This window comes from Streptopelia decaocto (assembly GCF_964273445.1).
Source record: "Streptopelia decaocto genome assembly, chromosome: 12".
NCBI lineage: Eukaryota > Metazoa > Chordata > Aves > Columbiformes > Columbidae > Streptopelia > Streptopelia decaocto.
In genome coordinates this window covers 5,121,606-5,145,472 of record NC_138667.1, presented here as the reverse complement: position 1 = coordinate 5,145,472, position 23,867 = coordinate 5,121,606, and the positions used below count along the sequence as shown (strand labels likewise).

Genomic DNA, 23,867 nt, shown 5'->3' with positions numbered 1-23,867 from the left:
CCAAACGCCGGCACAGCCCGGCTGGTGTTCCAGCTAGGAAAGGCAGCCAAGCAGCAGCCTCATCTAGAAAGAGCAGCTGATGCTTTTCAGTGGAGACCAAGGGCTGGAGTGCAGCAGCATTAGCCATGAAAAGCTCTTTCCTGGGCATGTGCTGGTCACCCTGGGGGTTGTGGGTGCTTGTTCCAGTGGATAATTACCTTAAAATCAGGACTGAAAAAATCTAGAATTTCCTGAAACACTTTTTAATGAACATGTTTCTAGATGATGTTTGGCTTTGCCCTTTCTGAATGCTGTGCTTGCCAGCCTGGCAGGATTCAGGTGAATGGCTCACTAAATCTCACTTGGCAGCCACTTCAGATTTGTGTGTATTCTGTTCAGACCAGCTCACCATCAAGTTATCTCTCCCCTCCACACATAACCAGCTGGTGCACACACTCCTGCCCATGCTGCCGTTCTTCCTAGCCTGCAAAGAGATCTGCAGGACAAATGCAGAGAAACTCATCCTATTATTCTACAACTGAAGACAATACCGTCTAGAAAATAAAAATCACATAATAATAATATCATAACATTCATGGAATTCCCACTGCCCTGAGCCTGGCTGATAATGGGAGCAGGTTAAACTACACACACACAAAAAAAAAAAAAGAAGTCCACAGCAGGTTTTACTGTCACATTTTTCTTGAACTGACCTTGTTTCACCCAGAGCCTCATAGCAATATTAGCTGCTAAATCTTTTGGATCTGCAGTAATGATGCTTACTTACTGATTTTTTCTGACAAGCAATAAATAGTCAAAAGAGGAATGATGGCTACAAAATGTTCCAATCAAAGGTGAGAGAGAAGAAATGCCATGCAGGGGAAGGAAGAAAGAGGCTACTCTGAGTGATGCTATCAATGTGTTCTTTTCAGGTGTGGCTCTGTTTATTAAAACAAAGATTTTTTTCTAAGTCTGTCTTGCTGGTTTTGTGGTTTGCAGACCCTGATGCTCTCAGCCCATGGCAACCATTCAACCTATAGTAGGAGCACTATGGTGTAAAGCTGGTGTCAAAGTTTCCCTGCTGAGCCAACATACAATCATGGGGAGCAAGCTCAGCCCCACACTGGCATGGACAACAGAGCAGGAGTCTTGAAGGAATCAGGAGTGGTCACTAATCCACGACAGGATGGATGGCAGTGCATTTTTAGCACAGGCTGGTGCTCAGGAAAGTGACACAGCTAAGGCCACCAAGGAAATATATCTAGACCTATATCTAGACTTTCAACAGTCCTCGGCTATCCATCAATGCATATAGAAAAAAAAAAAAACTTCAGAAAAATGAACTAAGGCCCTGCACAGGGTTTCTATCACCTCACTGTGAGGTGATGTTCCTGTGAAAGCTGTAAGAAGTCCATCCAGTTTGGATTTCACAGCAGATCTGAAGAGCTGTATTGGAGCTTTAAAAAGAAGCATGAGCAGAAGGACTGGAAACATGTGCCTGAAGAAACGCCAGATGCCGAAAGGAAGATCTTCTGGATACGGTGCTGAGTCAGAAGAGGCTTGGAGCTCTGAGCAAAGCCATTGCCTTCTGGTTTTGCTTCCTTACATGCCCAGTGATCCAAAGCTTCATATGTATTCTATAAACAGGGTTTTTGTTAAAATGGTAGGTAAAACCTAACGATGGTACAAGTCCTCAGAGGGGAAGAAAGGCTGAATAGCTGAGATTCAGCAGCAGTGAGATGGGAAATCCCGCCAGGTCCTTGCCTTCTCAGGGACCCAAACGTGCTAACCTAGCGTCGGGTCTCCGGGGGGCTGCGGCAGCCGCCCCCGGCCCTGTCCCCTCCGTGCAACCGGGGGGGATTGGTGACCTTCCCCCTTTACCCCGGGGAGCCCGCCGGCTCCGCACCGCCGCCACCCCCGCCTGCCCCAGCGGAGCAGCCGCAGCCTGCAGCCCCCAGCCCCGCCGCGGGGGGATGCGGCCCCCGGCCCCGCTGCGCATCCCCCGCTCTGCCCGGGGGAGGAGCCGCCCGCACGGCTCCAGCCCCTTCCCGCGGCGGGGGCCGGGGCTCCCCCCGCCGCCGTGCGGAGGGGCCGGCGGAGAGCCGCGGAAGTGCACTTGCTGCAGCCATTTCCTGCTCTTTGTGCGGGCGGCGCGGAGCATCCCGCGGCGCGGAGCATCGCACCCCGCGGAGCGCCAGGTGAGCGGGGTGGGGGTGGGCGCGGGGGCTGCGCGGCCTCACCCCCTTCCCTCATCCCCTCCCCGGGGCTGCGTCCGCCGCCGCCGAGCCCGGTGCCGCCCGGGCCGCTCCGGGCGGGTGCAGGGGGGATGGCGGGGGGCAGCGGCGGGGCAGGTGCTGCCGCTCCGGGGCAGAGGGAAGGCGGGAGGCCCGGCTGGGCCGGGATGTGCGGGGATGTATCCCACAATGCTTAGAGCTACCTGCAGCATTCAGCCTCTCCGCAGCCACTGCAAGGCGCCGGTGGGGGGGTGGAAATAACGCAAATCCCCTTCTCCCCCTTGCATCCCGGCTCCGCGCCCCCAGGAGGGAACAGGAGCCGAGCCCCGGGCCCGGCGGGTGCTGCAGGCCGTGCCGCGGGCAGCAAGGGCAGCGCTAAGGGTCGCGGCGATGCTCGGCGCAGGGAGGATGGGGAGGATGGGGATGGAGGATATGCAGGAGCGGCAGCGCCGGGCCGGGGCTGGAGGTGGCCTCGGCGGGGAGTCGCGGCCAGCGCCCGAATCACCCGTAACGCGAAAAAATGGTGTCCCTGGGGAGAAGGGGGACGCGCCGGGGTCTGTGCCGGGGTTGGGAGCGGTGGGCTGGAGCTGCGCCCGCGGGTTCGTGCTTTGGCGTCGGTTGGAGTTGGCGAAACCCTTCCCTTCCAGAACCACGGGGTTTGTGCTGCTTGAGCCCATTCGGGAGCAAGGGGCGCCCCGGGCAGGGTTTCTTTGTATTGAACTTTCCACCCGAGGATGCTGGAAATGCGTGGTGCCAGCCACATCCCACCTGGGGAGCAGTGGATGGATTCTGCAGGAAATTTCCGTGGGTCAGAAGGACCAGGAAGGAATGAGGAAAGGAGAAAGAGGCATGTACTAAAACCTGCCTGCGTGCTCAGGGTTGTTTTGGAGAAGGGGGAAGGGTGAGGGTTGTGTGTGCTGTCAGAGGACACTGCCAGCAGCAGAGCTTGTCCCCCTTCGCCATCTGCCGCTTTCCATGGGGGGTTCCTGACTGCGGGGTTTGGATCACAAAGGTTTCCTAGAATCAGGCTGAGTCGCTAAACCCTCTGCATTCCTCCTGCCCTGCACAGACACCAAAAGAAAAAGCACCCTCATGTTTTGCATGATGACAGTTGTCTAGGGTTAGTCACTGAGATGGGTGACTAGCCCGGTATTTTAGTGTCTGCCACAGCTGTATAATTCTAGGATAATTCCTTGCAAAGGATAATTATTTTCTCTGTACAGTTAAGCCTGAGGAATATGGAAAAATCTTCCGTTTTCTAACCAGGGTCTCTTGAGCAAAGCAGGCTATGCTGATTTCATGATAAGGGTTTTATTAACAGTTATCATATTTGCATGAAAAATAGGAAGATCGGTTTTGGAAGATCAGTAATTGGCCAACTATTAACAATGCTGTCCTATGTGATTTAATTTCCCAAGAAGCGCTTCAACTGCCAGCAATGGGGTTGCTTGTGAACTTGCACTAAATTTCTCAACTATATGGGAGATGTGGCTTCCTATACCTGCCTCCTTCCTTGCCCCTTTCTTTGGCACCAGAAAATAACCCAAACAAAAAAACAAACAAATAAAAACCAATGAACGAAAACAAAACAAAACCCAAACCAACCAAACAAAAAAACCACCACAAAACAAAAACCAAACAAACAAAACCACAAAGATAAAGTTATTCTAAGAGAAATACATTTCAAATAATTATGTTGCTGAGAGACAAGGACGGTGTAAATGCCTGGACCTCAGCCCTAATGGAATGGAAGAAAACATACATACAGAAAAACAGCTTCAGGAGTTGTACAGCTTGGCTTCCTTTTTTAATGGGAGGGGTAATTTCATGGTAATTAACATCTGTGTCAGTGTAGCACAGGAGCTCAGCTCTGCCAGGCTCACTTCTCCTGGCTGTGTTTATTTGCTCCTGCAAAGAACCTTCTGACTGTGGTGGTGGCTGCAATTACAAGTAATTCTTATAGCATGTGAGAAGGAGTTGATGACATGAACGCTAAAACACAGGGGACTTTAATCCCATACATTTTAGGCAACAGTCAAATTAAGTTTTTGTGCTGTGAAGTTATTCTTCTTGACTAAAAATACATTGATGGCCAGGAGCATTTATCCTCCTATTGCTGTGAGGCAGCAGGTACCAGAAATGCTTTGCTTTTATGCACCTGAGACATCAGTCTGCTGGGGTACTTGTTGGGCCAGGATGGTTCCTGACCACAGGTTAGATGCTATTTTGGATTAAGAGGGAGAAGCACTATCACAGGACAAAAATAAGTTGACTTTCCCAGGTTACCCAAGGACTGGGCAGCAGAGCTGGAGGAGAATCCCAGATCATCAGGAAGCAAGTTTGTCCTTCTCCACATTGCCATTTCCCCAGCAAAAGTCATTTTGCTGCTTGTCTCACCCCAGGCTTCCAGTGCTTGAATCCTGTCCTGCTGCCAATCTCCTGGGCAATTCCCTTTTTTTCTTGCCTCCTTTCCTGCTCTTGGTAGCTACTGCAGCTCCAACATGAACGTCTGCTGTAGGAGCAGGCAAGCTGAAAAACCCAAACAGCCCATGCCACTTCCCCAGAGCTATCAGCTGTGCAGCTTCGAAGCCGAGCGCACATGCATGCAACATATTCATTATGGCCCCGCTTTTAAAAGTCTTCCTTTGTTCCCCCAAGCTGCTCTAACAATAAAGCCGTCTTTGTTCCTCTAGCTGCAAAGAGGATGATGTTGCACTGATACTTCTGGGCAAGCATTTAGGTGGGGAAGGTAGGACCTACCCTGCAAGTGCAGACATCTAGAAAGTCCATCCTCAGTCCTCAGAGCTTTTCTATGCTGTCTGTTAAATCTGGCTCCCAGGATGCTGCCACAGCAGAATCACCATTTTGGGAACTCTTAATATCTGCCTTGGGTTGGTGGAGAACTGTGGTCATTTGGCTTTAGAAGATATAAGGGATGTCCAGAGGGGTTGCGATTGAGATGTGGGATGGGGAGAGGAAGTTTCTGCAGCAGATGGGTAGGAAGTGTGGGCAGCACTTGTTAGCACTGATGCTCATTAGCGGAATAGATAGTCAGCTCTCTGGGGTTTCACTGGGGTGGGGTTGGCTCCTGCCAGGCTTATGTTCAGTTTTGTCAAAACACGTAGGACCAGAGGGACTTTGGCTTCTCTGACCCGCAGTGGGATATGGAGAAGAAAGCAGTTTTGTGAGATGGCTCCCAGCAGCCAGCGCGGCTGTGTTTGCATCCACACAGGCAGGATATGCTTCCTGTGTGCGAGGGGAAGCCCTGCCCTGCTTTGCACATGTTACTGCAGCAAAATAGCCCCATTCCTGGGCAGGCTGCTGTGCTGCTCCCTGGCGGTGCAGCCCCCAGCCCCATGGCCATATGCCCTCAAGCACCATCAGCAAACCAGCAACTTGGGCTGACTCTCCGCTTCCCCATGAAGCTGCCTCTGCCCAGAGGCCCAGGTGGTGGATGGTGGTTAAGGCTTAATGAGGACTTCTTGATGAGTGTCCTCAGGGATGCCTGTCTTCCCTGGGCTGGAGCCGCTTGGTCGCTGCCACGTTACCTGACAGCTGCCCCCCTCCTGAGCAGCCCCAGCAAGTTTGTGTTAGAAACCTTGTTGTGGGAAGGTGAGGGAGGGCAGCGTGGGTCTGTGGCAGCGGAACTTCCCCTTTCTGCTCTCCTGGGCAATCCCCACGGTGGGCAGACGTCACACAGCACCCCATGCTCTGGGCCAAGCAACCACTGATGCCTTCAGAGCCTTCCCCAGCCTTTGTACCAGCACACAACACCTCTGGCTGGTAGATGCTTACCACTGGTGGTGACCCCAACTAAGAGCAGGGTCCCCGCCAGCCCTACAGCCACACCAAGGAGCAGGCAAGGGGCCAAGGCACAGGCAGGTGGGGGATTGCTCAAGGCTGCTCCTCCATGGATGGTCTGGGTTGAGGATCCATGTCTGCCAGCCCTGGACCAGTGACGGCTCCATCGCGCACTCTGGCTGTGAGGTTGCTGTCTGTCACAGTGTGCTACAAGCATGAGAGCCAGGAGAAGTCCTGGCAAACCACGGTTTCCTCTGTAGCCTCCACTGGTTTTGCTCTTGGGCTTAAGAAAGCGTAGACTTGAAATTGGGAGTCCCTATAAAGACTCCTCTGTTAAACCTATAAAGTCTGTGAAGTTTTTCCGTCTGCATCCAGATTCTCACACTGCTCAGCGATGGCAAATCTTGGGGTGGGCTGACAGCTGATTGTACTGCTTGCTAACTATTGCTTGATGCTTTCTTTTCTGTTCATATATTTTTACAGTCTACCTCTCTCTTCCTCTATTTGAGTGCAAGATCTTTGGGGCAGTAACTCTTATTTGTGTGCTCCCTGGCACAGCAGTACCCTGATGCTGTATTTGGGATGGAATGGAATGGAATGGAATGGAATGGAATGGAATGGAATGGAATGGAATGGAATGGAATGGAATGGAATGGAATGGAATAGAATGGAATAGAATAGAATAGAATAGAATAGAATAGAATAGAATAGAATAGAATAGAATAGAATAGAATAGAATAGAATAGAATAGAATAGAATAGAATAGAATAGAATAGAATAGAATAGAATAATTTTCAGTTGGAAGGGACCTACAGTGATCATCTAGTCCAACTGCCTGACCACTTCAGAGCTGAACAAACGTCTCCTGGTATGGACAAACAGCAGCAATAATTTTTCCCCTTGAGTTGCTGAGCGCTTTGGGTGTCACAGGGTTATTGGGGAAATGTCTTTGATTACAGCAGACTGCCAGCACCTTGCACAAATGGCCACAGAGTATGACGTACAGAAAGATGAGAAGTGAGTCCAGATAAATAGCCACAGTCCTTAAAGCTGTGAAATGGAAGGCTTTTGTCTTCCCAAGCCTGAAGTTTGTAATGAAGCATGTGTGAGTGCCAGGGATGTTGTGCTGGGGTCCAGAGGGGAGCCTTGCGGCACTGGAGGATGGTGGAGAGCTGGGCAGCTGCGGACATTCTGTGGGGCTGGGCGAGTTGAGCCACTCACACAGCACCCGGTGCTCACGGGTGGGGAGGAAGCTGCTTCTGCCTGCGGCTGCTGGGATGTAATGTCTGGTTTTGACAGTTGCTACAATTTGTAACAGGAAACCATTTTAGCAAAAAGAGGTAAAGCAGGAAACAGAAATTCGAGCATGTAAAGAAGAGGCTGCTTAAGATTGTTTTTCTCCAGACACTTATTTCATGGTGCTTCAGCTGCAGGTATCACCAAGCCTGTTTCGCAGCTCCCTGGTACCTTGGAGAGGCATTTGTGGAGGTGCAATGCATTTTACCAGGCTCATATGTATCTTTGTAGCCAATGTGTGTGTGCAGCAAGGATGATAAAAGGCACAGGAGCAGAGTCGTCCCTCTCATCACTCAACACGAAGCTGCCCGAGGGCTGCACACTGTGCAGCCCCCTTGGCCGTGGGCCTTGCTGGGCACATCCATGTCTTATCTGTGCGCATCCTGAAGTGATTGTCCTTCCATGCTCCCAGTGCTGGAAGAGTTAAAGCAAACTCATGTTCTTGGAAACACTGACTCATTTAAAAAAAAAAAAAGGACCTGAGGGATTTGTAGCAGATAATCGGCTGAATATGAGCACCTATGGAGCTGCTCTTGCGACCAAAGGAACTGGTGTGACTATACAAGGAGGGAACCTGCATTGCTGTTGTACCTGTCTGGCACTTGTGCAGACGCTGCTGGAGCCCTGTGTCCAGCTACAGTGGCAAAAAGTTGCAAAATTGGATCAAGCTTGGAGAAAAGCCAAAGAGGTGATTAAAGGATTGGAAATTATTCTCTATAACGAGGCAGGCCAAGAGCTCCGTCCACTTGCCTGAGCCAAAGCAGAGGTTGCAGGGCGTTTTACTGAAATGGCAGAGGATCTTCACAAGAACTTTGGTAACAGAGAGTTCTCCTGTCTTGCAGATTAGAGGGTAAAACTCGATGGCTCACATTTGAAACTAGACAAGCTCTGAGTGGGGAAAAAAGCACTGAGGGGGCTGATTTGCTAATCGAATGACATGTCAGTATTTAAAGCGAGTTCTCTCTCTGCAAATGTTTAAAAGCAGCGGGGTGTTTTTCTAGGAGACAGAAGCTCTAGGTCAGCCGCAGCTGTTGCACATGGATTAGGTATTAACTGGGTAAGCCTCGTGGCTGTGGTTGTACCGGCGCTCAGCCTGGGTGACAGCAGCCGTCCCTCCATGCTTGTGCTCCTGCAGCAAAGGTCAATGGCCAAGGAGCTGAAGGACAGAGAGGTTTGTCCTGGGGTTGCCGTTAGCTAAGTGCCAGTGAGTGTTCAGAAACATTGCCCTTTGCTTTTTATCTTATGTGCAACTGGCACCATTGGCAGCTCCATGACAGGCTGGGACTGGGCAGGGGACACCACATGTGTGATAAAAACAGGGGAAAATGTTTTTAACAGCAAGTTCTTTATTTGCTGCTCGTGGTGCCCCAGTCTGCCTGCGCAGCGCTCGATCCTTTCCGGGTCAACTTTGAGAATGCAATTTGTTGTTTACAGTTTCCAGCGCTGTTCATGTGTGTGAGAAGGAGAGCATGTGAGTGCCAGCACCAGTCATACGTTTCTAATCATGCTGTTTCAAGACATATTTTTGATAGTGCCGCTTTGCATTTCAGAGCGCACACACTTTTACTTGGCGCTGCTAAAGCTGCAGTGCAGCACCCAGCTGTGCTCTTTCTTGAGCAGTTTTGCATAGAGTTAAGCAGAGGGTGGGTAGTTGTGTTCCTCTTATTCTGCATTTCTACTCTCCTGCTGAATCACAGAAGGAGAGATGACATGGAGGTGTAGGTTAAATACACAAGAAAACAAGATAAACCGGGATCATGTCTCCTACAGAACCAGCCAGTCGTGGTTCCGGTTTTGTCTTTCAGCTCTTTCCCCCTCAGTCTTCTGGCTGCTGTCTGTCTGTCTATCACCCTCTCTTTTCCTTTGGATTTAGTGTGGAAACTGAACATCCAGAACCATGACCACTCACGTCACGCTGGAGGATGCCTTGTCCAACGTGGACTTGCTGGAGGAGCTGCCTCTGCCAGACCAGCAGCCATGCATCGAACCACCTCCATCCTCCATCATGTACCAGGTACTGTCAGCTCCCAGAGGTGGTGGGGCAGGGGGCTTGTTCTGGTAGCTCATGCAAAGCACAGGGGCACATGGTGCTGTGAGAACCAGCTCAAAACATCCTGGGTTCACCGTGTTTCAGGAAATGTTCAGAACAGATCTAGCTACAAATCTATTCCCAAAGGTTGTAAAAGGAAAGTGCTAGAGATTACTGAAAGGGATCTTTGAGGCTGAGCAAGACATAGGAAAGTTAAAAATGACGACGAGTGCATGAATGGGTAAGAAGCACGATATAAGATTTGTGATAACAGCAGAAAGTTCTCAGCGATGTTTTATTGTGCACATATTTCTGTGCTTCCTTTTTATAGTAGTGTGTGCAGCTAAACAGATCAAAATGAAAGTTCTGCCTGACTTTGGCCGGTCTGTGCTGCTCACACAGCTGGAGCTGCTGGTCTGGGGAGCTGATGCAAGGGAGGGCAGTCGCTACAGTTGCTTCTCTGCCTTGAATAACCACAGATATAGCTGCAGCTGCATTGACCAAGCAAAGCTTGGCATAAGCCCAGGGCAAGGCTCAACCTCCTGCTTTTGGATCCGCAGCAGGATGCCTCAGCTGCTTGGCCACCACACCCTGCCCTATAGCACACACCCAGGGTTAAATATAATGTGGGTTACTTTCTCCATCCTGCCGCTCCTGAATTGCCGACTTACCCATGGCAGTGTATAAATACACCCGTACAGTGATTGCCACGCCAGGTACGCAGGGGTCTGAAATTACAGTATCTCTTTCAGCAGGTCAGGCTGTGGGCACGTTCAGTAGCGTTGGTATCTCTACAGGTTATCAGACCCAAAGGCAGTTCTGGGCTGCTCAGATTTCAGCTCTCCCTGGAAAAATCTTGATATCCTTTTTGCATGTCGCTTCTTTAAAACCTTTTTATTCTTTCCTGTCTTGTATTCTGTGAAGGGATCAGGGTGCAGCCTCCTGTCAGGGCCACAAGTGTGTGCACACAGCTGGGCCTAAAAACCCTCTCTAAACTGCATCTAGAGGTACTGGCCAAGCCTATTTCCTCATCATACCTGGTTTGTGTGTAGCCCTCTCTCCTGCTAGCCAGAAATGCATATGCAGCCTCAGCTTTTGGTGTCACATGAGTCACATGTGATGTCCTGGAGGCACTGAGAAGAGTTGCTCTGTGGCCATAGGTTTGTGCTCCCAGCTTCCTACTCAGGAAACCAGTATTGAGGTGAGCATGGTCACTGTGATGCTAATGGTACTGCAAGGAGCGGCTCTGGGTGCCTCGGACTTCTGTACTCTCTGCCCTGCAGCAGGTACAATCAGCCAGCCTGCGCAGAGATGACCCAAGTGAAGAGCAAGTGAATGGGCACTTGGTGCAGAGAGGCTGAGGAGCTGCTTTTTTCATCCCCCCCTTGCTCTGCACTTTCTTATTCCCCTGTCTTGACCCAAAGCAGTAGCTCAGCTTCCTAAACAACTGTTCCTCCCAAAGCATCTGCTTGCAAGAGCAACACTAATGCTGATAATAGTGTCTAGATGAGTGCCGACTTTCGTATTTATGTTTTCCAGACATCACATTCCCTGTCCTTTCTGTGTGTTTATTCTTTGCAATTCCTGCTGACAGGATGTGGTCTTCCCCTAGCAGCCAGGCCACAAATAGAAATTAGTGAGGCTACATCTGTCTTTGAGTTACCAAGCTAAAATCCTTAAAATAATTGCTGTAGGTTTGCTCTCTGGTGTGGCTGCAATTCCTTGTAACTGATCCCCACCTGGTTTGGCTTGATTTCACAAGGGTTTGTCAGTCTTGACTGCCATATTTTCACACATATAATCTGCCGGATTTCCTCTAATGAACATGTGTGGTTCAGAAGCATCTCAGGCTGCACATATGAATCTATTTCAGATCTTGAGGTGCAGAATCTCAGATTGTCCATAAGCTGCTCCTGTGCCCCAGGAGCCGTGCCAACACATTCCATGCTGAACTGTATCAGGTGAGCAAGTAAATAGCTGTATTTTAACCCCCATCTCTCCATTTCATCCATAGGCTAATTTTGACACAAACTTTGAAGACAGAAATGCCTTTGTGACTGGCATTGCCAGGTACATCGAGCAGGCGACAGTGCACTCCAGTATGGTGAGTCCCGCGGGCACTGCCCTAGCGATGCTGAGCCTGCGGTACGTGCCCTGCCCCAGCAACGCCTCTCTCTTTCAGAATGAAATGCTGGAAGAAGGCCATGAGTATGCTGTGATGCTTTACACATGGAGGAGCTGCTCACGAGCCATCCCCCAGGTACTCAAGCCCTTCCTAGGCAGAGATGTTCCCAGAGCACCTAGTTGGTTTTGTCTTCAGCGTGGGTTAGTTTGGACCGGAGACAGAAGAACAAAAAAAGCAGAGAAGACTAAAGCAGATTGAAAGGAGAAACCACAGAGTCTTCAAATTGTCTTCTTCTCACCAAAGTCTCATCCACAGATCTCAGCAGTTGGTAGCCATTTCAGAAACAGATCTATACTGCTGCCCTAGCAAAGGGCATCTCCTCCACACTCTCGTGTGTATGCAGGGTCCATCCCTGACACCTCCAGCAGTATCTCTCAGCTCAGTCACACTCAACACAAGCCAACTGTCTTATATACATTCCAGTCCCTCGCCTACTCCCCAGAGCAATTGCACCTGAAATTATTTCATCCCCACAGGACCAGTTTGTTAGTCCTACAGCTGCTAACAGGACCCAGCTGAACACAGCTCTGGTCCAGCACGGTACTTGGGATAGTGATGTGTTTTGTCACTTGGGTCTTGGGCAAGACAGTGCTACAGATCACCTGTTTTGGTGTTTCAGTGTCGTCCCATCCTGGTTGTCCCCACAACGTTTGTACCTCTCCAAGTGCAGCTTGTGAGGTCCCTACTCTCTGTCCCACCCTGCCCCCTGGGCCTGCAGGCAATGCCACAAGTGATGGAGGGACCAGACACCACCACAGCAAAACATTCATTTACACATTCACCAGATTCGATCTTGCGGTGTCCCCTGTGCTTTGCCATGGGGCACATGTCTGCAGCCAGGGGGTCCTATTCTCAGCCCCCCAGTATGGCTGCTTGGTCATGTCCACCTCCCTGTGCTGCATCAGGGACAGTGGTTTTACAGGTGACCAACAGAGCCTACACCTAAACGTGCACCACTCCTCCCTACTGCGAGCTGCATCCTCATGGCCATCAATACTGCTTAACTGCACCATGAAAAACCAGGGCTGGGACATTAGATTCCCCACTACAGAGACGGCAACGCTACTTTTGCATCTTCCCACATGTAAAACTGGCTCATTTGTCCCCCTGCACCCTGTGGATCAGCTGCTAAGCTAAGAAATTTGCACCAGAGCTCTCAGCCCCATGACAGTCCTGGGTCAGCAACAACTGGAGATAAAACCAGAGGAGGGCAGCAGGATGCACTGCCTTGTGCAGCTGTGGTTTTCTCTAAAAGTCTGGTAATGACTCCAGGTAACTGTTTGGAAATGAAATGCATGACAGTTGAATCTTAATTTAGCTTCCTAGGATTCCAATGAAGGTGACTCACTTCATTGCTAATAGCCACATACAAGCCCAGTGATTTTTAGCAGGTCAGCAACAGAACCAAAATTATCCCACCAAGACTAGCAGAGCCATAGCCTGGTGCCTTATGTGTCCATGGGACTTTGCAACACAAAGTCTCAGATAACTTCGTGATATAACATTCTCGCATTGTGTAACAAGTCCAGGCTCTATATTGCATGGGTTCTACCCCAGACAAATGCATTAGAGGACTGTCATTTCTCAGAGTCAGGATTGTGCCTCTTTATAATGCATGGGAGGAATTTCATACCTGAGAAATAGTCCCTTCTGCTGTCACCTATTTCCTTGACAACAAGCTCCCTCTTGGGTCTCTCCATTGTCCTCAGATGGGGACAAGATTCATTGTGAAACAAGCAGAAGATGGTGGCCATTGCAGGCCACAGCTCTGTTAGAAACTCTGATGCTGACAAGGATAATTTGTCTTTGTGATGCAGGTGAAATGTAATGAACAGCCAAACCGAGTGGAGATTTATGAGAAGACGGTGGAAGTCCTGGAGCCAGAAGTCACAAAGCTTATGAAGTTCATGTATTTTCAGGTAGGTGGTCAAGGAGAAAGGCAAAAATAATTTATTACGTTGGTTTTAACATATCTTAAGCAGGGCTGTGCTGTCCTTGCCTGCCTGGCCAGCCTGGAGAGCCCCCAAGCTCCCTGGTAGGTCTCTTCCTTGCAGCCAACAGCAGATGAGCTTGAGTTGCGCCAGGGGAGGTTTAGATTGGATATTAGGAAAAAGTTCTTCCTGGGAGGGGTTGTCAGGCATGGGAACAGGCTGCCCAGGGCAGTGGTGGAGTCACCATCCCTGGAGGAGTTTAAAAGGCATTTAGACGAGGTTCTTAGGGACATGGTTTAGTGCTAGAGTTAGGTTAGGTTAGGTTATGCTTGGATTTGATGATCCTGAGGGTCTCTTCCAACTGAAATGATTCTATGATTCTATATGAGAGACCTGTCCAAAGCAAAATCTGTGCCATGTGTCCCTTTTTCAGCCCTGAAATCTCACGCACAGGTTGGGAATGAGCACACCTTCATTACATGGAGCTAATGAGTGCCACAGGCTCGTTTTTTTCTGGGATTCTGGCTGGTGGATGTGCAGAGCTGTTTCTCCACCAGCATCTGCACAGCTCATTCTTCTGCTCTTCCCTGTGAAGCAAAGCCAGGAAGAGCTGAGGGCTGGTGTAGCTGGTGCCCAGGGCTGGATCCAGCCACGCTGCTGGACACCCTCCTCGGGTACCCACAGGAACAGAGATATGCTCACAGCCCCCTAAACTCATGAGTCAAATGGCAAAGAGCACCAGAGCTTAAATTTAGCAGTTACTATGCTTGAGACGCTTGACAAAATAATACACTTAGATCCCAGCAGAGGAACATGTGGCAAACACAGAGTTGCTGTGTGCTCCAGGAACCTCCCCCCATCACCACCTGCATTTATAGCTGGCTGCAGCTGGGTTTCACTGGTGTGTTTATGTTGTATGTCCTGTGATGCCTTTGTGCCCCACCTAAAAACCTGAAGCCTGATTTTACAGAACTCAGTGCAGGTGCAATTAAGAGGCTTTGAGCCTCCAGCACTGAGGACATTTGTCTGCACTGGTTTGTAACACTGCTTCACTCCATGGCAACAGTGGAGAGGGACCTGGGAGCCTCCATCCCCGTCAGAAAAATGATTCGTTAAAGGAAGGAGGTGGTGGGTGGGCAGATGAGGGTCCCATTGGTGGCTTGGTGATGCACAGGACCTGCTGCTGGGATGACCATGTCCCACTGCGTTGCAGCGCAAGGCCATTGAGCGGTTCTGCAGCGAGGTGAAGCGCCTGTGCCATGCTGAGCGGAGGAAAGACTTTGTCTCTGAGGCCTATCTCCTTACACTGGGCAAGTTCATTAACATGTTTGCTGTCCTGGATGAGCTGAAGAACATGAAGTGCAGCGTCAAAAACGACCACTCTGCCTACAAAAGGTGAGAGGAGGTGAAGCAGCGGGAGCAGGGACAGGACGGTGCCTGGGCTGCCCAGCACTGAGGCCAGGTGGCTGGGTTTCTGTGCTCTTGTAGGCTCTCTTGTATGGGCTTAGGCAAATCTATGAGCCTTACTGTGTTTTGGTTCCCTTTTGGTCGAAGGAGGAAAGAGCAGAGCTGTAGTGCAGAAGGTCTGAGGCTGCTGCTTTGCAGCTGCAGGTGAAACAGGGAAGATGGGTGAGAGTCACACGTTGGGTGAGTGATCCTTGGTAATGCCGTATTTCTCCCTTCCAGAGCTGCCCAGTTCCTGCGGAAGATGGCAGACCCACAGTCTATCCAGGAGTCCCAGAACCTCTCCATGTTCTTGGCAAACCACAACCGCATCACACAGGCATGTCCCTTTCCTCTGAACTGGTTAACTTCTCTGTAGGTGGAGGCAGTGATCTCACCAAGGCTGACAGCACTGTGGCAATAGCTGCCTTGTTTGTTGATGGTCCTTGGGTCAGGATGTATAATTCGAGCAGTATCTCCTTCTCATGGGTCATTCTGGGTGGCTTCGGAGGTCTCTTTATATCAAGACAAGGCTGAAGGTTCAAAAGATAAAATAAGAGCTATCGGGAGGAGGTTCTGCCAGAAACTCTTCTGTTTTCCACAGTAAATCCATCCAGTCTGTCTCTGCAACTGCTTGGGACTGCAGATCAGATCCCATGGCCCTCCACACTCCACAGGCTTTATAGGTTCTGCTAATTAGATAAAACATTGCACAGAGGCAGGAGTCAAAAACTCTGCTTCTGAGGGAGACCCTTTCTTTACATCTCTACTGTCTGACATTTGGCTGTTGTGATCAGTCTGAAGGGGAGACCTGTCCTGCAGAAGGAAGGTTGTTCCTTACCAGTGGTACCGTGGGGTCAGTCTGCTCTCTGTAACTTAAGAAAAGTGCACAGATAAGGTTTTAAGAAACCTCTTATCGTTCTACTCTTAATCTTTCAAATACATTTCTCCCCTGGTTCCTGCTGTTTCTCTGACTGTGTGTATAATATGACCCCTGTTGATGTTTCAGTGTCTGCACCAACAACTGGAGGTTATCCCTGGCTATGAGGAATTGCTGGCTGATATTGTCAACATCTGTGTGGATTACTATGAAAACAAGATGTATCTTACTCCCAGTGAGAAACACATGCTCTTAAAGGTGAGATTCAGCCATGCTTATGGGGCTGGGTGTTTGTGTAGTTTCACTTTTGTTTTAGTAAAATGAAAACGCCCTCTTGGGACAATGTTTCTCTTACTTTTCTGTCTTTTTTTCCTCCTTTGGGTCTACATGCATCCCTTCTCTGAAGGGCCAGCACCCTCTGGCCACACGAGTAGCTCTGAGATGGGAAGGCTCTCTGCATGCAGCAGCTAAGCTGCCTTCCTCCTCTTTCTGCTTCCCTTCTGACCTCTGTTACTTTGTGTGTTCTGCTGCAATACCTCAATCCTCGCATTTTCTCCTCTTTCACCTCTTCTTCGTAGCTGAACAGACTGGATGTGATCGTGGGTCGGAGATGTCCCACCCCAGTGCTCTGAAGTGTCACCTCTGTCAGGCAGTGCCATGAGCTGCCTCTTAACTTGGACCTTCTCCCATCATTTTTCTGCTTTCTGGCCTTCTCCCATATTCCCAGATAAAAATCTTCCTTCTTCCTTCCCTTTCCTCTGTTCTTCCCCATCTCCATCTCTGTGTTTTCCCCCAGTCCTTCCCAAGAAGCATTCCCTGCTTTGTGCGTGGTTGTGTTCTGCAGCTGGTGGATGTGAGCACTGGTGGGTGCCCTGTGCTCTCCGGACCTGGAAGGGGTTTTTCTGTTGTTCATGGATGTGTGATATCATGGGCTTGACCTGGGTAACTGTATAGGACATGCCAAAATCACTACCAACTTTGCAACCCTGAATTTTCTTCTTGATGCCCATTCCCAGCAATAATTCCAGCAGAAGGCAGACCCTTCCAGGTTTGGTTTCCTGACTAGAAAGATCCCTCAAGATGAACATGCCAAAGTATCTGCTTATTTTGTGTATTTGTCCTTACTGTAAGTCAGTTATTACAGTAATTGCAGTCACTACTACCATAAGAACTTAATTACCACAGTGTGAGTCAACCAATGTTCTTTGAAGGATAATATGGGTAGTTTGAATATCTAGAATGAATTGTCCTGAATTAAAGGGAAAAAAAATCAATCCAGGAGCATATTTTAAATGCTTTCAATTCTTCTCTGGAAGTAAATGTTTGCTTTTGGGTGGAGAAGAGTTTCGGGTTGCTGTCATGTGGGAGAGAGTAGGAACAAATTACTGGAGTGAACATCATGTGGTTTTGCACAAGAAAGAGAAGCGATCAATCATGTGTCCTCTATCTGCCATGTACATCCTTGCAGATGTGTGCATGTTTTATAGAGTCTTCTCATGAGTGTCAGGTGGTACAGGAGCCTGAAATGGTCTTTCCTCATGCTAAGCAATGAAGAACTGGTTTTGACTTGTGCTGCTAACTTCATGCTAATGAAACCTTGTCTTTCCGTCTTCTCCAGGTGATGGGGTTTGGCCTGTATCTCATGGATGGGAATGTCAGCAACATTTACAAGTTGGATGCCAAGAAGAGAATCAACCTTAGCAAAATAGACAAGTTCTTCAAGGTCAGTGACCTGTCTGGGTGAGACTGGAGTTTATTGCAGACCAATGAATTAGCAACCTGGACCGCTGCACATGCTGCCAGCAAAGAGCAAACCACAGGAACCATTTACAGCTCCAAAAAACACAAAGGTTCAAGAAATTATCTAGGCTGAAGGATGAGGAATGGATTGCTGTGAATGTGCACAGGCACAGATGAGCAATGCCGGCCCCTGGAGCCAGCAGGGCTGTGGATGTGGGAGCGGTGCTGATGCTGGAGCTGGGGAGCTGGTGGGACTGAGGACGTTGCACATCCTGTTGGGCAGCAGCTGTTGCTGTGCCTCTGTCTGCTTCTGAGGGGTGAAGGACAGGGCTGGCACATGAGAGGTCTGTTTTGTGGATGCGGGAAGGGTGTGCCCGACTGACATCACTTTTACCTCTTTGCAGATTTTTGAGGCAGGTTTGCAGTCTGCTGAGGAGCACCAGGATTTGCAGCCACTGGCAAAGCTGGCTGGTTTGCTGAGGTCTGTGCTGGTGGTGATTGCACTCCCCTTTTCCTCAGCAAGCTGCTGAGCTGAGGAACAGAGGACACAGCTGGCCAGCCAACATGTGATGTGGCAATCTTAGTTCATGCATAAACTGTGCTCCCTGTGGGACAGAAAAAGCTTCTTCTGTCAGCTGGGACTTCAGGGTGCTCAATGAGTTTCTCAAAGGGCTCACCCAGTGGTTTGATGAACCATTTTTGTCTTATCTGAGATCTGGGTTTTGGGCGAAGGCCCGTGAGCACTGGATGCTCCCAGTGACAGGGTGGGAAGCAGGGTGGCCTCCCTGTGCCCATGCACATGTGCAGCTGGGTCCAGCCCTGAGCTGGTCCACAGCTGGAGACCAGGCTGCATTGCCCTGGGGCCACTCATCACGAGAAAGGTTTGGGATAACCCTGTCTGCTTCTCCCCAAAGTCTGGTGTGTGGCAGAAGGAGAGGGCAGCTGAGAGCCCACACTGCACCGACTGTGGCATTTATGGGGGAAATGACACCCCCTTGTCATCTTCTGCACACAAGCTGGGTCTAGGAGGCATTTCAGGTTTGGGGCAGGTCAGCTCTAGGAGGCATGGTGGGATCTGGCAACGGACAAATGTATTGGCAACAAAGAATAACAGTATAGCAGGGGTACAGCAGAATAACTTCCCAGATGGAGCAATTAGTTTTCTTTTAGATGTACTGGACTCGAGCAGTCCTTCCAGAGTCCTGTTGTCTCCACTGTATTTATCTTTCCCCTGAGATGGAAAGATCAGTTTTTGTTACCGACATTTGTTCCACATAAGGGAAAATGAGATGATTATTTCTGGGGGGGACCACAGAGTGGTTCTTCTCCATCAGTCTTTCAGCAGAGTGGATTCTCCCTGCTGCGTTACCCAGAGAGTTGCTGAGGAGCCTGAAAGAAGAGGTCGGTTGTGATGACAGAGGATGCCTCCTTGCTTTTTGCTCCAGCTTGCAGTTTATAGATGATGTGCTGGGGCTGTGCAAGAGGAGGGAACAGTCGAGCCCAGATAGCTGGTTTCATGAAAGGCTGGTGTATCAGCTGCCACATCCTCACCCTGAGCAAGTGGGGACTTATTTACCTCCATTTGCATCATGTCCTGGAGACAGCCCTGAGATCAGGGCTAAATGCCTGCATAGGGAACTACGGACAGACACCATGACCTCATGACAGGGTGATTATGGGGGGTTAGAATACCCTTCAGTCACTGGGGAGATTGCTGAGGACTGCAGCTCTGCAAAGGTGATTTATCGTGCCATCCCTCGGAGTCTTCCAAGTTTTCCCTATCAGCTTTGCTAATTTAACTGATTCTCAGCCTAAATCAAGCCCTCAGTGTCATCTGTAGAGTTTGGTCATCTTGGTGCATTCAAACAGGTTTGCTGTTCATTGAAAAGTGCTGTGGGACATCAGATAATCAGGTAAAATATCTTCCCTTGCATGGAATAGTTTTCTCCTTTCCAGATTTTTTTCCATTAACATTTCTCCAACATCTGCTGTGGTCTCACCTAATCAGTTAAGTACCACTCCAGACTATCAGATCTCAATAAGAAAAGGCCAACTACTCCTCTTAAAACATCTGCTTATTGCATTCTGATTAGATTTCTAGTGGATTGACCAGGAATTTGAGTAGTGAAAATGAACTATCCCTTCATTTAAACCTTTTATGAAAGTGCCACTGGGAGTCCCTGGTGAGAGCATTACACATCCGCTGCACGGGTCAGTCTGAGAAGAGAAGCATGTGATAAGACACAGAATTTGCCACCATCTTCCCTGAATTTTGGAGCAAGGCTTTTGTAGCTGGGTGAAATTGAAGCTTCGTATTTTATTGAAGAAATATCAGTAGCTCTTGGTTGAATTTTGTTTGCAGCTGAAAGCTTAGTGAAGCAAAGATCTGTCTGAGCTTGAGGTACATTTAGTGCACTTTGAATTTATTTCCCATCCAAATCCTCCTGAAATGTAAAGGGTGAGATATACCATGTTATAGTGCCTGTGTCTTTCACTTTGTAGAGAAGTCTGATGACACATCCCAGGCAGCCGCAGTGCCAAAGTACAGTCTGAGTCCCTGGGGAAAGACGCCACGTGCCTGGGAGTCCAGGCAGCAAAGCAGCCTACAGCTCCTCTCTGAAGGAAGCCGCAGTGACTTGCTGCCAAAATACCAATGTTCTGGCTTTTCATCCCTCTTTTCTCTTGGAGGATTAAGATGGGAGGCAATAAGGCCTGCTCAGGGATACACTTTTCTCTTTTTGTTGTAAAAAGTGCCTTTCCTCTGGCTGGTTACAGCCCTGAACCATTCTGGTCATAACCAGCCTGGTATTGGTAAGACCAGGGCTCCAGAGCACTTACACGGGGTGATTTTCCTCACACAAAAGGCCTTGTGATCATTATCAGTCGCTTTCTAGGTGCAAAGTGACCCTGGGTCCAGGTTTGCACCTTGCTTTAAACAGCCTGACACTTTCCATAGCTTTGGAGACACAGGATGCTGTTTTCTAGTCCCTTGTGTTGCACTGGGGCCAACGGGCTCTCACTCTCCGCCGTATTTAAACCATCTTTTGTTTTCTTTTCCAGCAGCTGCAGGTGGTTCCTTTATTCGGCGATATGCAGATAGAACTGGCCAGATACATTAAGACCAGTGCTCACTATGAGGAGAACAAATCCAAGTGAGTGCCTGCCATAATGTCTCTTGGCTTCTGTGTGTGTCCCAAAAAGCCACGGGAGCTGCGACTCCCTGGCGTGTGTGAGGTCTGTGCGCGGGTACCCGTGTGTGTCCTTGTGAGGTGTGAGTCCCGGCGTGCCAGCTCTGTGTCCGCCTCCCTGTCCCTGCATGGGAAGATGTCCCCGCCGGCCCCTGAACCGACGTGTACCGCACCCCCATGTGCACGGATTGGGGCCGCCACTGAGTGCTTGCGAGGTGTGCGCGCCCGAAGGTGTGTGAGTGTGAGCACCGTGTCCCTGCTCTGGAGAGATTTTAATCCACATTTTTCACCTCAGGGACAAAATCCTCCAGAGCGTGAACACAGCAGTGGATCTCTTTGCAGTTAGCCAGGGTGGCTCCTCTAGCCCAGGCAGGTTTTGTGAAGAAGGGCAGCAGGAATGCAGGTTGAAGCAGGGGGTCAGGTGCGCTGGAAATGAATATTGTGGGAGAAATGGAGTCTTTACAGCAGTACTCAGGAGTGTAAGGCACCGCTTCCCAGCCTGGCTTCACAGGCAGTTTGTTGCTCCCATCACATGAATTTGCAGGCGGCGTTTCGGATCACACCAGGTCTATGGAAGGCCACACTTCTCTTTGTAGCTTTGCATTGTGCTCAGCTATTGCTAGAAGAATCGGTGTTAGGTTTGGATATCCTTGGAAGAGCGTTTGCTATCACATCTAAGCAAAGCCCCTCTGAGCTGTGTCTGGCTGTAATTGCTGGTGCAACCCAGCTTTCACCACTGAGTGGCCGTTCACCCTGGGACCATATTGTGTGGAAGTCAAATTTCTCTGGTGTGTGTGGGAAGCAACCCAGCCGAGCTCTATCTTCAGCAGGACAGGGACTAACCTGCAATCTCATCTCCCAGCTTCTGTTTGCTCGTCCCCTTCCACCCTGGAGGGTCTGGCTTTTCTGGCCCTCCCTTGCCCTCCTGAAGGCTGGTTGAAAAGTGCCAATTAATTGTTCACGAGCAATTTGAAAACAATGTGGCAAAACTTCCTGAGCAAAAGGTTTTCAATTAAAATTGAAAAAAATAAAAATCTACAAACTGTAGTTTTAAAGAATATTTCTGAAAACCCAATTTAAAAGGGAAAAGTTATCTAAAAATTTGCACCTTTTTATCCCGAATCATTCAGAAAGCACATTTCAACAAAACATGTGTCAGCTGTTTTTGTTTTCTCATCTCCAAACCAAGGTAGCTCATGGGCTGTTTACCTGTGCACAATTTTAATGTCTGTCTTGAAATCTGTCTCCCCAGGTCTGTGTGCCGTACCTTACTAACCAACATTTCTTCCTCACTCGCTTTCCCAGCAAATTGCATGGGACTCCCAACGCTAACTGTGCCAAGGTGTTTCCATGACTAATATTGTTTTTGTCACTTTCTTTCCCTCCCTGTCTCCATGAAAGTGGAATTAATTGGTGTTATTCCTGCATGGCGCTTTATTTCTGCACTGTGGACTAGGCTATGTGTGGCAGGGAGGGCTGGTGCAGCCCTGGCCATTCCTGCCAACCTGCCGATTGTCCGGTGGGGAGCACAGGACATTGGAACGGGTAAGAGTTGAGCGATGGGACCGTGGGAGGATGGATTTCACAAGGGATTACATGGTCCAGCACTTCCAGGACCTTCTACCACCACAAATACTGGCAACAATTGCCTTGCAGTTAACTGTAGGAATATGTCTTCATGTCTGTGTCCTCATCAGAGGCAAGTTTCTCACCTTCCTTTTGTATGGCCAATCTAGATTGGAGAAGATGACTGTCTATCTTTAGATGTACAATTATTTAGGGGAAAATAAAAAAACACAAACCCAAACAAGATCTGAACATTTACATTGTGATGACAAAGACAGGAGAGTCTCACTGACAGACTTTTGCTTCCACAAGGCATTTTGGTGGAGCCCTTCTGGTTCTACATCTGTGGCTCATACAGAATGGGGAAAAATGAGATCTTGAATTAAATAGACCTGATTTGCACCATTTCTTCGTATGATTGCGCCTTTGGAAGGGGAGTGCTGCCTTCTTGTAGGACCCCATTGCACTGTTATATGGTACATGTAGCTAAATGCAAATGATAATCTAGTTCATCTAATCATATTCTGCTCATCATTTATGTGTCGTTATATAGTGTCAGCCAGAACCAAAACCAGAGTGGGAGGGATATTTCCTTACTGGCCTCTTCAGGGTCTTTCCTTGCAGGAGATGGCAGCATGACCCAGCACTTTCAGACCCGGAGGGATGCCTCTGAGGGCATGATTATCCTTAAGTTTAGCAGAAAGGATGCAAATGATGCTGTGGCTCTGCAGTTCATCCTTCTCTGAAAGCTTGCCCAGCAGTGGCCTGGGAAATAGCCACCTCTGACCATGGGTGTAGGTGAGCCCAACATGGAGAGCAGCCTTCAGGGTGGATGGAGCAGAGATGTTCAGGTGTGAGATCACCTTTGGAACACCTCACAGACCCAGGGGACATGCCCTGAAGGTGCCATGTCTTGAACATGTTAAAGAGAGCAGTTGAGCACAAGGCTTTGCCCACGGGTGTGTCTGAGTGGAGCCTGTCCTGTCCTTGAAACCTTTGCTTTTTTTGCCCAGGTGGACGTGCACTCAGAGCAGCATAAGTCCCCAGTACAACATCTGTGAGCAGATGGTCCAGATCCGAGATGACCACATCCGCTTCATCTCAGAGCTCGCTCGCTACAGCAACAGCGAGGTAAGTTCAGTGGGTAGCCAGCATCATCAGGCTTGTGAGACAGACAAGGCTGGGAGAAGACAAGTGTGGCAAGAGTATGGTCTGGCAGGAACATACAGTGAGGAGGGAAGGACACAAGTGGAACAAACCACTTCTTGATCCAGCAATAAAAAAGCAAGTTATGAAAAGTCCCTGCACTGGAATATCTACTGCAAAAGCTTCTGCTCTTTGGCCACAGCTCAGTTAAAATAAGAAGTAGAAAAATTTTTGCAACTAAATGTTAATTGCCAGCCAGGTGGCAAACACCCATGTCTTGCAAATGGGTCTGTTCTGTTACACAGAGCTATTGGTCAGGGTTTCAAATAAAGTTCACAAGGGCATCTTCTCTTTTCATTACTGAATGTCAGAGCCCTCTCTGATCTGATTGTGACTGTTTTTTGCAAGTGTGTGATCCTCCTTCATCACCATTAGTTTAATTAATTGTT

At 49.2% G+C, this 23,867-nt stretch overlaps 1 protein-coding gene across 3 annotated transcripts in view; it reads left to right on the top strand.

Moving 5' to 3' along the window:
- Positions 1-2,062: 2,062 nt before the first annotated feature.
- The window catches only part of CYFIP2 (cytoplasmic FMR1 interacting protein 2), a 53,624-nt gene continuing 31,819 nt past the window's right edge, over positions 2,063-23,867 (top strand). The window contains exons 1-11 of one of the 3 annotated variants that reach the window (XM_082063707.1): positions 2,063-2,177; positions 9,184-9,324; positions 11,354-11,443; positions 11,522-11,599; positions 13,342-13,443; positions 14,669-14,850; positions 15,142-15,238; positions 15,908-16,036; positions 17,397-17,501; positions 20,582-20,670; positions 23,286-23,403. In XM_082063707.1, the coding sequence (XP_081919833.1) occupies positions 9,208-9,324; positions 11,354-11,443; positions 11,522-11,599; positions 13,342-13,443; positions 14,669-14,850; positions 15,142-15,238; positions 15,908-16,036; positions 17,397-17,501; positions 20,582-20,670; positions 23,286-23,403 (1,107 nt within the window). In that variant the 5' untranslated portion in view covers positions 2,063-2,177; positions 9,184-9,207. Of the gene's footprint in view, positions 2,178-9,183; positions 9,325-11,353; positions 11,444-11,521; positions 11,600-13,341; positions 13,444-14,668; positions 14,851-15,141; positions 15,239-15,907; positions 16,037-17,396; positions 17,502-17,922; positions 18,000-20,578; positions 20,671-23,285; positions 23,404-23,867 lie in introns of those variants that run through there. The other 2 variants (XM_082063706.1, XM_082063708.1) reach the window with 2 other exon arrangements.